General features: G+C 31.0%; 1 protein-coding gene across 1 annotated transcript in view; it reads right to left on the reverse strand.

Moving 5' to 3' along the window:
* Positions 1-15,214, reverse strand: part of ANAPC1 (anaphase promoting complex subunit 1) — a 141,768-nt gene that overhangs the window by 41,904 nt on the left and 84,650 nt on the right. The window contains exons 30-38 of the mRNA XM_051975808.1: positions 12,824-12,915; positions 11,056-11,190; positions 10,753-10,835; positions 9,532-9,610; positions 8,469-8,543; positions 6,625-6,701; positions 5,976-6,066; positions 5,833-5,886; positions 5,056-5,249 (exon numbers count right to left, since the gene is read on the reverse strand). Of these exons, the coding sequence (XP_051831768.1) occupies positions 5,056-5,249; positions 5,833-5,886; positions 5,976-6,066; positions 6,625-6,701; positions 8,469-8,543; positions 9,532-9,610; positions 10,753-10,835; positions 11,056-11,190; positions 12,824-12,915 (880 nt within the window). The remainder of the gene's footprint in view (positions 1-5,055; positions 5,250-5,832; positions 5,887-5,975; positions 6,067-6,624; positions 6,702-8,468; positions 8,544-9,531; positions 9,611-10,752; positions 10,836-11,055; positions 11,191-12,823; positions 12,916-15,214) is intronic.

The raw sequence follows: 15,214 nt of genomic DNA on the forward strand, positions 1-15,214 counted from the left end.
TAATAGAATATTATTGTTATAGAACAATAAAATAATGCTATAGAACAAATAAAAATGATGAACAAGCTTATTCAGAAAAGCCTATAAACATTTATACGAAATAATACTGAGTGAAACAAAGAGAACCAGGAATAATACATTGTACATAGTAACAGTAAGATTGTGTTATGATCAATTATGAAAGACTTGATTCTTCTTCATGGTTCAGTGATCCAAAGCAATTACAACAAATTTTGGATAGAAAATGCCAGAGAGAGGACTATGGAGACTGAATGTAAATTAATACATGCTATATTCACTTTTTCCCCTTTCTGTCTTTTTTTTTTTTCTCTTGTGGTTTTTCCCCTTTGCTCTGATTTTTCTCTCCCAACATGATTCATAAAGAAATGTGTATTTAAAAAAAATGGACATGTATAAATAAAAAGTACAGAATGTACAGAAAAAAATAACAATAAAAAGTAAAACAAAAATGTTTTCTATTTCTTTTGCTTTCAGCTTGGTTAGCATATAACTGCATAATATATTCTAATAATTTTAATTTCTTCTGGTTTTGCTATGACTTTAACTTTGCACATTTGCTATTTTATTGATTTAACTCGTTTCTTTTTAATCAAATTAGGTAAGGTTTTATCAATTTTAATAATCTATTCAATGAATCAGCTTTTAGTCTTATTAATCATCTCTATGGAGCTGTTTTCTATTTATCCATTTCCTCTATAATTTTTAATATCTCCATGCCTTTTTGTTCTTGTTTACTTGATGATTTTCTAATTTCTAATGTTTATTTAGTTCATTAATCTTTTCTTTTTCTAATATGCCTTAATTGATAATTGTAAGACTATGTTTATTTCCCCTTTATCTGAATCTTAGAAATTTTAATATGTTACTTAATTTTTAAAAATGCTACCCATTTTTTTTACATAGTTACTCAACTCATTTTTTAAAAGTTCATTAAGTCTCAATTTGGGTCTGTACATTTTGTTCGTGACCCTTCTATCAATTTCTATTCTTATTCCATTATGGTCTATAAAGGACATACTGACTATTTTTGCCTTTTTATATTTGCTTACAATATTTCTGTGCCAAAATGCAGGGTCAATTCAAATGAAAAAAATTCCATGCAGTACAAAGAAATATATATATATACATTCTTTTATTGTCTCATTTAAAAGACACCATAAAATCTAAAGTATAGTTTCTCTATAAATTTTTCCAGTTCAATATTTTCCCATTTGTTTACCTTTTAGTTAGATATCCAAAACTGATGGAGGGATAATGAAATCTGCCAATTGTGTTAACTGTCTATGCATTCTTGAAACTCAGATGAAGTTATATTTGTGAATTCAGATGGTGAGGAATTTGGCTATCAATGCAAGAGCAAATCTCTGCAATATGAAGCTTAGGCCTCTAAGACATTGGAAAGATGAAAAGGAAAAAGGCATATAGAAGTGTGTTTTGATATAAGCCTGTGTTGTGTTTTTGGACCTCCTAGTGTGGCCTAACTATCAGTAGTGTGAAGAGGAAATGGTGCTAAGTGAACTCAGGGTCTGTGATCCTCAGTTCCTAGATTTTAAGTTTTTTGTTTTTTTTAAACTTTTTTTTGAATTTTGGGTATCTTAAACTATAGAAACAACCAAATTTGCTTCATCTTTGGCACATAACTTATGTTTTGAAGAGGTTTGAGAGTTCATGGAGATTGGAGACAATGTCTACTCCATGATGCTGCTGCTCATAGGAACAACTATTTCTTTAATTAAGCAATTATGTTGCTTTTTGTATATTTTTGTCTGAAATTTCAGTGGTTTCCTTACATTAGTTAATATTTATATATCTCCTCATTTCATCCTCACAACAATCTTGGGATGTTGTTAAGTCCTATTATTATCCTTATTTTATAACAAGGAAAGTGAGGTTCAAAGAGGCTAAATGGCTTGCTTGGAGTCACACAACTAGAAAGGGTCTGCCACATTTGAATTCAGGTTCTGAGCTCTATCTACTATGCCACTTAGTTGCCATATAAATAAGCTGTTAAACTAACAAAAATCTTAGATTACAGACAGCACACTTCAATTCACCTTATGTCACAATATGCCACCACTATTTTCTATACTTCCATCCTTGAACTATATATAATTTTTCTATATCCAATTAGTAACATTAAATGAAAAGCATGATCATCTTGTGTTTTAGAGAAAAAAAAGTTGGTCTGGGTTTGAATCTCTGTTTTCCTATTTATGGCTTGTACGGGTCTTTGGGTTTTTTAATTGTAAAATGTGGGGTTACAGTAATAGTCTCTGGGTCTTTTCCAACTCTACATTATACTTTTGTGTTGTTTTATTTCTCAAGTTTCCTCCTGCAGTAGAATTTGAATTACCTAACACTAATTTTCTTCAATGAGAGTAACAGAATTTGTGACAATTTCAAGTTAAATTTTTATCCATCAGATTGCAAATGCATATTTTAGATATAAAATAATCATCCTTGATTTTAATTATTTTCAAATAGCTTATTTTCAAAATATATGCAAAGACAGTTTAACATTCACCTTTGCAAAACCTTGTGTTCCAAATTTTTTCTTCCTCTTTTCCCTCATCTCTCCTCTAAGCCAAAGTAATCCAATATTTCTTAAACATGTACAATTCACATATATATATATATATATATATATATATATATATATATATATATATATATCTGCAGTTATCATGCTGCACAAAAAAGCCCTATATTTTAATTTCATAACAATTAATCATAATTACTGACCCTAGGCTTTTCAAAATTAGCTTAGGCTATGGATACCAAAAGCATGCACAAAAGATATAGAAATACCAAAATGCATGCATGCATGTGTGTATGTGTGTGTGTATTTGTATGTGCCTGCACAACGACTTAAAGGTGAAAAGGTATGGCAAGACAGAAAGGGGATTAAATTAATACAACAAATATTTATTAAGTACTTGTTCTATGCAAAGCATTCACTTTATTGTCTTATTTGCCTGAGATATGGAGGATCAAAGAGCCACGGTGTCAGAAGTGGGACTAAAAGCCAAATTTTCCTGATTCCAAGGCTGGCTTTCTGTCCAAAACATCTCTCATGCCCAGTTTATAGTTAAGTAAATTGCTAAGTGATTTCCTCAAAGTACTGACATTAACTAAGCAATGGACTTGAAGTAGAATCAAATCTTCCCCTCAATATTACTTTACATTTGTTTTTTTAAATCAATGGAATTTTTTTTATTAGACAAGCTATGGTAACCACAAAAATGACAAACGAGTTTTACTTTCATATTTCTACTCATTAAATATTTCTGAACAGATTATCTGAACCTAAATTCTGTCATCAGGAGAAAGATATTCAGATGGATATTCATCAGTAGTAATCTACATAATCATTCTTTTAAATTCAATATTATAATAAATGAAAGGCAACAGAGAACAGAAAGAACACTGATCTGAAAATTTTTTAAAAAGCAAAGTAAGTTCAAGTCCCAGAGCACTTATAGGTCTGTGATTAGAGCAATGCATTAATATCGAGTCATTAATAATGACATAGTTTTTAAGTAGCAACAATAAAAATGCAATTCTATGGAACTTTGAAATTTAAAAGGCATTTTCAATTAATACTTAATAAATACTAAAAGAAAGTACACACCAAAAAAGAGCAGACATCTAAAACTACAATTACTCCATCCTTCAGTTTCTAGGTTGTATATCTAAATGGCATTCCCATAAGATTCTTCTTTAAGAATTAAAATCTGCCCATTCTCTGAAATTTTCTTTGTACAGTCCATTTCTAAGCTTTTCATTTATTTCTTCTTAATAATATCAACAATTTTTCAAAGCTTGATTAAGGCAGAAAACTATCATTTTGATATGTGACTTGAATATACTAAATACAGTGGAAGGATTATTTCAATTCATAATTTGTCATGGTGCCATGTATTTACACCAAGATCACTGAGGCAGGACATATTAATTGTGGACTCCTTTGATGCCACACATACATTTTTATCATATGTATGTGGAAATTGTTAGTAAAAATAAAATGAATCATTTAACTTTTCTTTATTACTTCTTTATTCCAGTTTCTAGTTGGAAGTAAAATTCTGCAAACAATAATGCCAATCATTTAAGGTCACATATACTTTTTATTTTGGTGCACTTATAATTAAATTATGGAGTATGTAATTAAATTAAATAGTGAATTGGCCTGAGATATAATGTATCAGCCCCATGCCAACCTTATACCTTCAAATTTAGGACACATTCATAAAATGAAATCCCTTTAAACAGAAAAAAAGGTGTAGGCATAAGTTTAAAAAACAAACCAAAACAAAATCTGACAACACCATAGCTCTTTCAGAATCTATGAAAGCCATATAGGGGTTAAAAAAGGTGACCTATATTCTGACAAATATGGCAAATTATATAGGTCAACTAGCTGCAAGTAAATAATTTCTTTTTCTTACTTACAAACTCCAAATAAATAAGCATACTGTGCAACATTTTTATCTTCCTTAAGAATTCTGGCATGTTTTATCCAAAGATACAGAAACTGCTATCAAAATGAAAGGAAGCATATGTTCAAAAGTATGACTATTTTTTTTTTTTTTTGCTTTTTTGGGAGCAACCACAAAAGCCAGTTTTTATTTTTCATTCTGACAGTTAAGAATTTCAAATTACAATTCTTGGTTTAAATAATAGTAAATGTTCAATAATACATTATAACTTACTTTCAGGAACTAAAATCCTTCAAAATAATAAAATAAGTAGACTTCAGAGTATGAGAGTGTGTATGTGTGTGTGCATACATGTGTGCAGCCAGATACAGATATAGATCTATTTATATATTTGCTAGTGAATATATTAAAAAATATTGCTTTCAACAGACTACAATATAGGCTAAAAAAAAAACCAATCCAAATTATTGAAATTATTTGTAGTTCACTGTCAAAACTAAGGAGTAACATTTTTTATCAAAATCTTCCATGAACCTGAAAGATTAAAGTAATTTTTTTTCAGGAAAAAGTATTTTAAAAAAACTTCACTTATTACCTGCCTCCTCCTAAAAAGAGAAGTCCAAGAGCCATATGATGAGCCAAATGGAAACCATAGTTCATTTCTCCACCAGTCTTCTTGTGCATGAAGCGACAAAGCTGGAGAACCTTCAGATTTCCAGAGCCAGCCATCACCATGGCAAGAGAGAGGAGCACGACACTTAGGCAAGTTTCCAGGTTATAATGGCCTGTCTTGAGGTACAATAAATGAAGTCACAATATTAAAATTATTATTACTATACTTCTTTGTAATCACATCTAAATTGGCCAACATGAAAGAATTGCAAGTTTATATAATTTCTGTAAGAAACACAGTATTGTCAGTGGATCAATAGATTAGAAAAACCTCAAGGACAAGAACTGGGTCTTAAATGAATTGAGTGCCTAATACTGGCTGACAAATAAATTAACAAACTCATGTTAACAAATGAATATTTAATTGAATTCTATGGAAAGAGCCTGGTTAACTAAAGAAATTAAAATGTAAGAACTAATATACATTAACATTGCATGAGTTTCTATAGAGCAAATAAGACATGAGGCCATTTTCTTATTTAATCTCTTTTACATAATAATATGCAATCTACCCCATTTAGGAGAGAAGTAGCATTAACAACAGAAAAAAGAGAAATAACTAATTCCATTCTAAGTTGCAATACTAAAGTTATAATTAATAATGTGGCAATAAAATATCACTGAATTTTCCCTTAATGTCTATGAATGTGCATTATTAAGAGTTTCATTATATTTCTAAAGAAATAAGAAACAAACTTACCACTGAAGCTGTGGGTGCAGACAAACACTTCATAAAATCTTTTGCAAACTTATACTATAAAAAAGGGGAAGAGGAAATTTTCAAAGTTAAAAATGACATTTTAAAGGTTATTTAGGAATAGAGTAAAGAGAGAAATGTCTTACCAAACAATTAAATGCTGCTAAATTTTCTGAACCAGCAAATCGGAAACCCAAAGACAAACAAGCTCCAGCAATTATATAGACATGTGCTTGCCTAAAAATAGAAGAAAAAAACTTTAAAAATTTTGTAATTATACTTTAAAAGTATACTTGGAACATAAGAAAGAGAAATGAAAATTGAATCTGCAAAAGCAAATGAGAATATAAAGGCAGAAGAAAAGAGAGCCAAGGACAAAGCCTTAGGGAATATACATAACATTTATCTTCAGTCATGAATGTATTTAATAATGTTTGGGGAAAAGAAAGTGAACTTAATTATCTCTCATTTTTACATACTATTTCTTTTTTTTACATTTATATATATATATATTATTTTAAAGTATGTATCATTTATCTTTTGGATATGGCCCATGTGGGAACTTGTTTTGCTTTGCTATGTATATTTGTTATTGTATATATAAATATACAATATGTATATTTGGTTTTATTTTTTCTTTTATCAATGGGGAAGATAGGAAGTGACACACAAAGTGAGAGGGAGTAGAGGTACATTTTTATCAACTAAAAAATGCAAAATTAAATTTATAAAATAAAGGGTATGTATTGAATAGGAATTGGGTTTTTCAACTCTTTTTCATATTACAGTACTTACGCCAGAGTTTCCAAGTTCAGATCCTCTGAGGATGGTATTTCAGTTTCGTTAAGAGAAATACTATTTTCTCTTATGATCTGTCAAGTATAAAGTAATCATCCTTAGATATCTGTGACTTGTTTTCAACTTGCACATTTAAGTGAAAAAAAAAAAAATGACATGCCACATATATATTTACAGATATTGTTTTCTCAAATCATTTTATTATAGTACCCATATTTCCATATTTTAATCGCATCAGTTTGATCCTTTATATTCTTAACTAATCCATTGATATGTGATTATTAAGTCCAAACCTAAATTTTAAAAATATGTAACTTTTAATTAAATATTTCCTGGAATTTGCAAGTGACCTTTTTCTTAAGAAAAGATTATAGTGGGGATAGAATTAGAGGTTAGGAAGAGAGAAAAGATAAGCTAATTCTCACTGAAAAAGAATCAACAATGTAGTTCAAAGTCCAATCTCCTTACTGGAAAGTTGTTTCTCAGTGAATTAGTTTCCAGCTTTTCCCTAGATAATTTTTTCTTGAGTTTATCAAACATTGGGGTTCTGGATTCTATTACTTCTGATGTTTTCCTTCTCTTAAGAGCAGTTAGGCTGGACAGATTGTTGGCCATGGAATCAAAAAGATCTAAGTTCATATCTTCCCTCAGATAATTATTAGTTGTGTGATCCATGGTGCAAGTTGATTAACCTCTTTCAATTTCAGTTTCCCCAGCTATAAAATGAGTTGTTCTGAGGATCAAATGAAGTAAAATATAAAGCATTTTGCAAACCCTAAAATGCTCTATTCATACTAGCTATTATTATTACTATTCTTCATCTACTCTATTTCAATAGTCTATTTTTTTCACTAGTAACATAGTTTAGATTACTATTGCTCTATAATTTAATTTGAAATCTGGATGTGATAAGTCTCCTTTCATTCTTTTTTCATTGTTTCTCCTAAGATTTTAGACCTTTTGTTCCTCAAAATGAATTCTATTACTACTTGTTTACCTACATAAAGTACCCCCTTTGATAATGGAATTGATATAGCACTAAATCTGCATATAGACTGAAGCTATATTTTTATTAACAAGAGGATGATCCAATAAAGGAATTTTCCAAACTCATTAACATATATTTAACATATTGGTTTACCGTCTATGATTCCTTTAAGGACAATGCAATGATTTTGATTTCTGCCTTGTCTATTAGAATGATGACAAAGCCTGGTTTTTTTGGAATTATTTGATCCATAATCAATTGTGTCTCTGTGCTTCACCTCCCCATCTCTCATTATTGCTTTACTATCTATTTAAGGATTTGATTGAAATTCATCTCCCATTCTTGGCCCTTTATCATTCCCTTTCACCATTCAAAATTCAAGTTCTTGAGATCACTGTAAAGTGCTTAACAAAGTGCGCAGCCCATAATATACATACACAATGTAAATATCAACATCATCGTTATTATTCTCTCTCACAAAAGATAGTTATTTCCTTCTAGGTCAGGAGCTTTAGCTCATGGAGTAATAATTCAACTCCTAGATCTTTTTTTTAATCCTTATTCTTTAAATTTACAAGTTAATCTGTATTTCCCTGTATCCTTTTTGCACCTCAATGATCCTTTCATTCTTTTACTCCACAGAACAATGTGATTTAAAAAAAAACAATAACCTATAAAGTACTGATTTTATTATTATTTAGTTTTTTCTAAATTAGAAATAGCAATGCCTATATTACCTCATAGGGCTGTTGTGCAGAAAGTACTTTGTAAGCTAAAATAATTATGTTTTACATAATTGTGAACAATGGTTATCATTGCCAAAAATTTAACAAAATCTAGCAAATATACTTACTTGTGGAACATTACTATCAACCCACTTGGAATTAGGCAAAATGTCATCCCATAAAATCAGGCATCGAGCAAGGGTCTTAAAGAAAAGGATCAGAAAAAGTTCAAGGTTAATAAAAATGTATAAAGTTTTGAAATAATAATAATTAAAAGGACTTTCTGGTATTTTCTAATAACTAATCCTATGATAAACTCCAGATAGTCAAGAGTTTCCATATGAAACTTAATTAAAAGAACCACTTGGTTGCCTCTTAGCTATTTGGTAATAAACACTTATATAACCACACAGTTAAATTACTTAATAGATGAGCAGCATATTAGTGACATATATTTTAGGAAAATAGGGATACATTTTAGTGCTACCCAGAGGGATAACTACCAGGAAGTACATTGCCATTATTATCCCTCCTTTTATGTGGTAGGAGAAATAGACAGCTTATAAAACCTTCAATATAATCTCCTCAATTCTGCATTCAAGGGAAGTTTTAGAGATGAAGTAATTTGCCCAGGCTCACAGTGAATAAATGAGAGAGCTGAGATTTTCTTAAGAGTCTTCTAACACAGTCTATTATTCTTTCTACTATACATGCTTTCTTGGGAAAAGGTGGGGATAAAGGATAAAATAGAGAGGATATCTAACACCTTTGATTATAAAAAAGGAAGACTCTAAACAGATTTTCCCAGGACTAGATGTGGATACACTGCCTCATACATCAATTCCCTTTTCAGACATTCTTCAAAATAATTTAGGAAAATTTAAATTACTTTCACCTAATCTCTCCCTTCCCCAATTCCTTTCCCATTTAAGCACAGAAACTCTTCTAAAATGGCAGGCTTCAACAAAATTGTTTAGAAATTAATTCTTAAACTCAGGATTCATTTTTTAAGTAATATTTTTAAACAGAAATAAACTTAAGTAGAATGGCAATATTTTAAATCCCTTTTTATTACTGAAGTAGTTTTATAATGTGCATTAGAAATGTCTTTTGGAAGAATACACAAATTGAACTTTGAAATAATGGTCACTGTCTCCATCACATTATGATTTAGAGGGACATAGTACATACCCTCAGCAGAAGAAATTCCGGTTTCACAAAATCCAACAAATACATTGTATCAGGAGCTCGAAGCCAGTCAGCAATAGATCTGTTTAAGTAGAATAATATAATTAAGATAACTGATGGAATCAAATTATGTCTCTAAAAAAAGCAACACAAAAATATCCCATCACAAAATATCCATATACTCAACTATTGTGTTAATTATGCTCAATTATTAATTTTTTTTTCTATCTTCCAATAGAAAAGCCCTTAAAGGCAAAGCTTCATTTTTGTCTTTGCAACCCCAGCTCCTCATATAGTGCCCAATACCTAGTTTTTACTAATGCTTGTTGATTATTTTATTATTATTGAGCAAAAGTCTCAGGATATTGGGAAAACTCTCCTAATAACCAATTATCTCATAGTTTCTATTTAAACTTACAATAACCTAACAAAATTGACTAAATTCACAGTAGAGACACTTTAGCTAATTTACCCAGCTAAGTTAAAATTTCCCACAGTAAAGAAAACTCTTGCTCTGTTGAAATTATCTGCAATGCAAACCGAACAATGCAGGCTTTCTGCACATCTATTGTTTGTAATGCAGCATAGTAGCCATTGAGAGCAATATAAAATTGAAGATTCATTTCCTGCTCTCGAGAATAGGTTAACATATGTACCTCAGATACAATAAGTAACAAGAGGCCAATAGAAGGAAGAGGTTTTTCATTCATGAGGGGATCAGCACAAATTTTATGGGTGAAGATTACATATGAAGTAGGCTTTGGATGATAGGTTTGGAGATAGGAAAGAGGGTTCTCTCTTAAAGAACAGTATAAGCAACTTGTTAATGATAAGTTTTGGTTTTTTTTTTTTTTTTTGGTTGTTGTTAAGTTAAAAAAGATTCCAAATATTTTTATATATGATGAGGAGAATTTGGACTTATTTTAAAATAAATGACCTAACATGTTGTTTTGCTAATATTAAATATGTGAGTACAGAAATTTCAAAAACTTTAAAATCTGGAACTTTTTGAGAATTGGATAATGTCAGATTTTTTTTAACATCCAAAATTTATGATCCATAACTGAAATCTATATTGTATATAGGAGTTGATAATTAGGGATTCACCCAGAATACAAGAATTTAAAGAGCTTTCCGCTTTATGACTGTAGAAATAAAAGACTTTTTTTTTTTCACTTTTTACTCAGGAAATTTTTAATGAGACAAATTTATAAACATCAATACCTGTTATTAGTTTTTAAGTAGATCATCGCCAAAGCTAAAGTTGCACCGGGACAAGTCACATCTACATTGATTGTGTCACCTTCCTATCAAAAGATAATTTTTGAAGTCAATTCCAATTTATATACATGATTTGTGAATTTATTTTCTGCTAAAAAAATTATTCTGAATTCTGATTGAATTAGCCAGTTAACATATTCCCCAATTTATTCATATATCACTCAAAAAATACTTATTTTCAATGGCTTCCCAAATAATATGAAAACTTAAGAACTAGTATTTATCTGCATTACTTTATAGACTTACTTTAATTTGATAACTTGGAGATTTATGTTTTTCTCTATGCATTCCGGCTTGGAAGCGCCTGTGACCACCAACCATATACTGATAAAGTTGCTCAGGTACATTGAGATCAGACATGCCTATAAGGTTGCTACCATGCTTGAAATAATAAAAAAAGAACTATTTTAAAACAAATTTCATGGATTAAAAAAACATAACTACTAATTAAAGAAATGAACTAAAAATAAGCCACAATCTGTGCTCAAACACTTCAGAAAATAAACAAAACTTCAGATCATCCCTCTCTATTGAAAAGGAAAGAACCTCAGTCATCTTCTAGACCAATGCTTCCCTACTACATAAATATCCTCTTATAATGGGGGATTATTCATTTTTTGGTCATGGTCCCTTGCAGGTAATCTAATGAAACTAAAGGATTCCTTTTCAGAGTAATGATTTTAAATGCAGAAAACACATAATAGTTTAAGGTTTGCAAAGAATGTTACACATTATTTTTAAAAAACAAGTTCACAGGCCCCAGATTATGAATCTTGCTTATGACATTTCTAAAAAGTGATAATCTAATCTCTTCATGAATACCTCCAGTTAGGGGAAGGATTTGCTGAAGCCCTTTACATTTTTAGTCTTTTTAGTCTCCTTTACTGGTTCTTCATTCATGTTATACCTGCTACTATGAGTGTCCCTCAAGTCTTTGTCCTGGGCTTTCTTCTGGTTCTTGCTGTATACTATCTTACTTGGTGATTTCATCAATTCCCATGGGCTCATTTTCTTTGCAGATGATGCCCTGATTTATATCTCCAGTTCTAGTCTCTCTCCTGAGCTCCAGTCCTCTATCAGCTACAAAAGTTTTTAAATGTAAAAAAAATCTAGTCAAATATAACCTCTGACTAAAACTGAGTCTATTTCTATAGCATGAAAGGATTCATACCATTATTTTATAAATATGTGTATAATATTTATATTTTAAATGTACACATATATCCATTTTGTATGAGTGTTTATGCATATACATATCTAAGTATAAAAATACACACGCATATGCACACAATTGTGTGCATACATACATATGTAAACATCTGTTGTTCAGTCCTGCTTGACTTTTTGTGTATCATAGCACACCAATACTGTCCATGCCATGTGGTTTTCTTAGCAAAAATACTGGAGTAGCAAAGCCATTCCTTCTCCAGGGAATTAAAGCAAAGTGATTTGCCCAAGGTTATAGTTTATTATGTGTTTGAGGCTGGATTTGAACTCAGATTTTCCTGACTACACTGAGTCACCAAGCTGACTCTTCATGGATATACACTTAAACATACACATGTATGTACATATAAATCAAACAAGCAAAGAGAAGGCTACTGTGTACCTGTGACAATAAACACCAGATACTTTTATATATTTCAGGCTCTTTGCCCCCATAATGATGAGTAAAAACATCAGTTTGCAGTCTAACTATTTATGCATTTAAGTTCTAGTTTGGGCATTCTGCCTTAGATACTTTGAGCCTTTATCATTCAATTCTCTTTTACTGTTCTCTTGTTCCACAAATAAACAGTAGACTTCAGTAAAGACAAGATTCTTTAAATCAGATATTTACTCCCCAGATATTCTCCGACTAAAAACCTGGTACTTCTTTAAAATCCACAAATGAAGGAATAGTTGAGATTAAGCTGTTGGAATAAGATAGAATGAGCTTCAAAGAAAGATTAAATAACACCAACTGTTTTAACACAAATTTCAGAACTAAACTTTGAGAATTAAGAATGCTTACCCCCAAGCAAACCATGCCCAGTGCCAAACCAGCTGCTAAAGAATATGATTCCCTGTCAGTGCAATATTCCATTTCTGGACCTGGGGGACGTCCTTTAAAACATAAGAAAAAAGTTTCAAATAGCCCTTCTAACATTTTAACATTGTAAATAATTTTTAAGACATTAAATTTCTAATTATAAGAGAAATTAATGCTGCTGATGACTAATGTATGACTAGTCAAAAAATTACCTGTGGATAAGTGACAAATGATGCTTACCATGGACAAATTATTAGGCAATGAAAATCCTAATTAATTCTTTAATTTACAAATTTTGGCTACTTTGTAAACTCTGTCACATGATGGAATTTGAGGAAAAATGAATGGAAAAAATTCAGTTAATGAAACATTGATTAGTTTTAAAATTATCGTTAATATTTTTGTCTTCCTTATATTATGGTTGTTTAAACTAAGTTTTTAAAATTACCCTCACATAGCTATATATCTTAACCAGTCTATCTAGTAATACAGAACAGAGATACTACTTGTTGGAAAAGATTATTTGCAGCCAGAGGAAGAAAAACAAACAATCCTATGATGGCAAATATATTAATCATTAAAACTAAAACAAAACACTTCCAATTTTCTCAAGAAAATAATCCTGGTACTTTACTCTATTCAGTGGAAATGTCACACAGATTGTTTTAAATTTTAAAATCAAGAAAACACAAACCAAAATAAATTGATGAACATAGCTTTTCAAAAGTATCAATCAATATCAGCAAGTATTAGTTAAGTATCCACTATGTGCTGGCATTATAAATACAAATAAAAGTATGAAATAATCCCTACTTGTATTGAACTTACATTCAAGTTCCTATAAAAATATGTCTTTATGTCAATAAATACAAATATTTATAAATTAGCTAAATAGTAGATTGTAAGAGAGTTACTAATTTGTAAGGGAGTCACTAGCTATTAAGAATAGGAAGAATGAGAATCAGGAGAGACTTCATGAAGAAAGATAATAACTACATAGCATCTTAAAGGACGAGAGGGAATATCAGGTAAAGGGAAGGAGGAAGTGCTGTTGCAATAATCTAGGCAAAAAGTGATCGGATCTAAATTAAGATGATAGTTATATGTGGGGAGAGATATAAGATACAAGAAATGTTTTGAAAGGAGAAAGAGCAAGATTTGGCAACTGATTTAAATATGTAGAATGAAAAAAGGGGTGGATGAGATCAAGGTTGCAAACCCTGAGTAACTAGAAGAACTAGTGCTCTCAAAAGCACCAAGAAAATTAAAAAGGAAAGGTCTACAGTAAAAAAATAATGAGTTCAGTTTTAGATATATTGAGTTTAAAATGTTTCTGAAATATAGTTTGAGATGTCTAAGTGGAAGTTGGTAATCTAAAACTAACTGAGAAGAGGCTGAGCTGGATATATAGACCTCTCGAGTCTTTAGTATAGAAATGATAGTTAAAACCATAGCAGCTGATGAAGCTACCAAAAAAAAAGTATGTAGCAGAGATTCCTAAAATTCATATCCTTGAATTTAAAAGAAACTTTTTTTTGCTATTTTTCAATAGCAAACTTGTAATTCTTTGTAGTTTATTTTATTTATTTAAAAATGCTATTGGAAAAGAGTACATTAACCATCTATATAGTCATGTGAAAAAATGCTCTGAATCACTACTGGTCAGAAAAATGCAAATAAAAATAATTTTGAGGTAAGATCTTATACCTCTCAGGTTGGCTAAGATGACAGAAAAGTTAATGATAAATGTTGGTGGGGATGTGGGAAAATTGGGACACTAATGCATAACTGGTACAGTTTTGAAAAGATCCAACCATTATGATGAGGTTAGGTGTGGTTAATAGAGGAACTGATCCCTGGGGCAAGCAGGCTTCAGATGGCTCTGACAGAAATCAGTTTAGCTCACATTTGGGGAGCTGGTCCAGTTTGAAAACCAAGTTACATCAAACTCCTGAGACCCACCCTCTGCCTCAAGCAATTTCACCCTGCCATGCCCTGTCAAAAATCCCAGGAAAGTCCCTAAGATTAAATTTTCCCTATAAGCTCTACTTGTGGGACATCTCATGGCTGCTGCCCTCCTTTGGGGCAGTCTACCCAGGCCTTGTGGTGTCTTTCTCCTTCCCCTTCCCACATGCCTCTTGGTATCTCCCCTAACTCCACTATGATTTCCAACCCCTTCTTTTCCTCATAGTTAACTCTTTTAGGGTGATAAGTCCCTTTCAGATTTAGCCTGTCAGCTAAGGGCATGCCCCAACCTCATGGGGGTACTCCCTTTCTATTGGGTAAGTGTAAGTTCCATTGAGGAACTTGGCTTTCATTTGCTCTCCCACTCTATTTCAATGGCAGGATTGGCAGCTGTGTGATCCTGGGAAA

This window comes from Antechinus flavipes, chromosome 2 (assembly GCF_016432865.1).
Source record: "Antechinus flavipes isolate AdamAnt ecotype Samford, QLD, Australia chromosome 2, AdamAnt_v2, whole genome shotgun sequence".
Taxonomy (NCBI): Eukaryota; Metazoa; Chordata; class Mammalia; order Dasyuromorphia; family Dasyuridae; genus Antechinus; species Antechinus flavipes.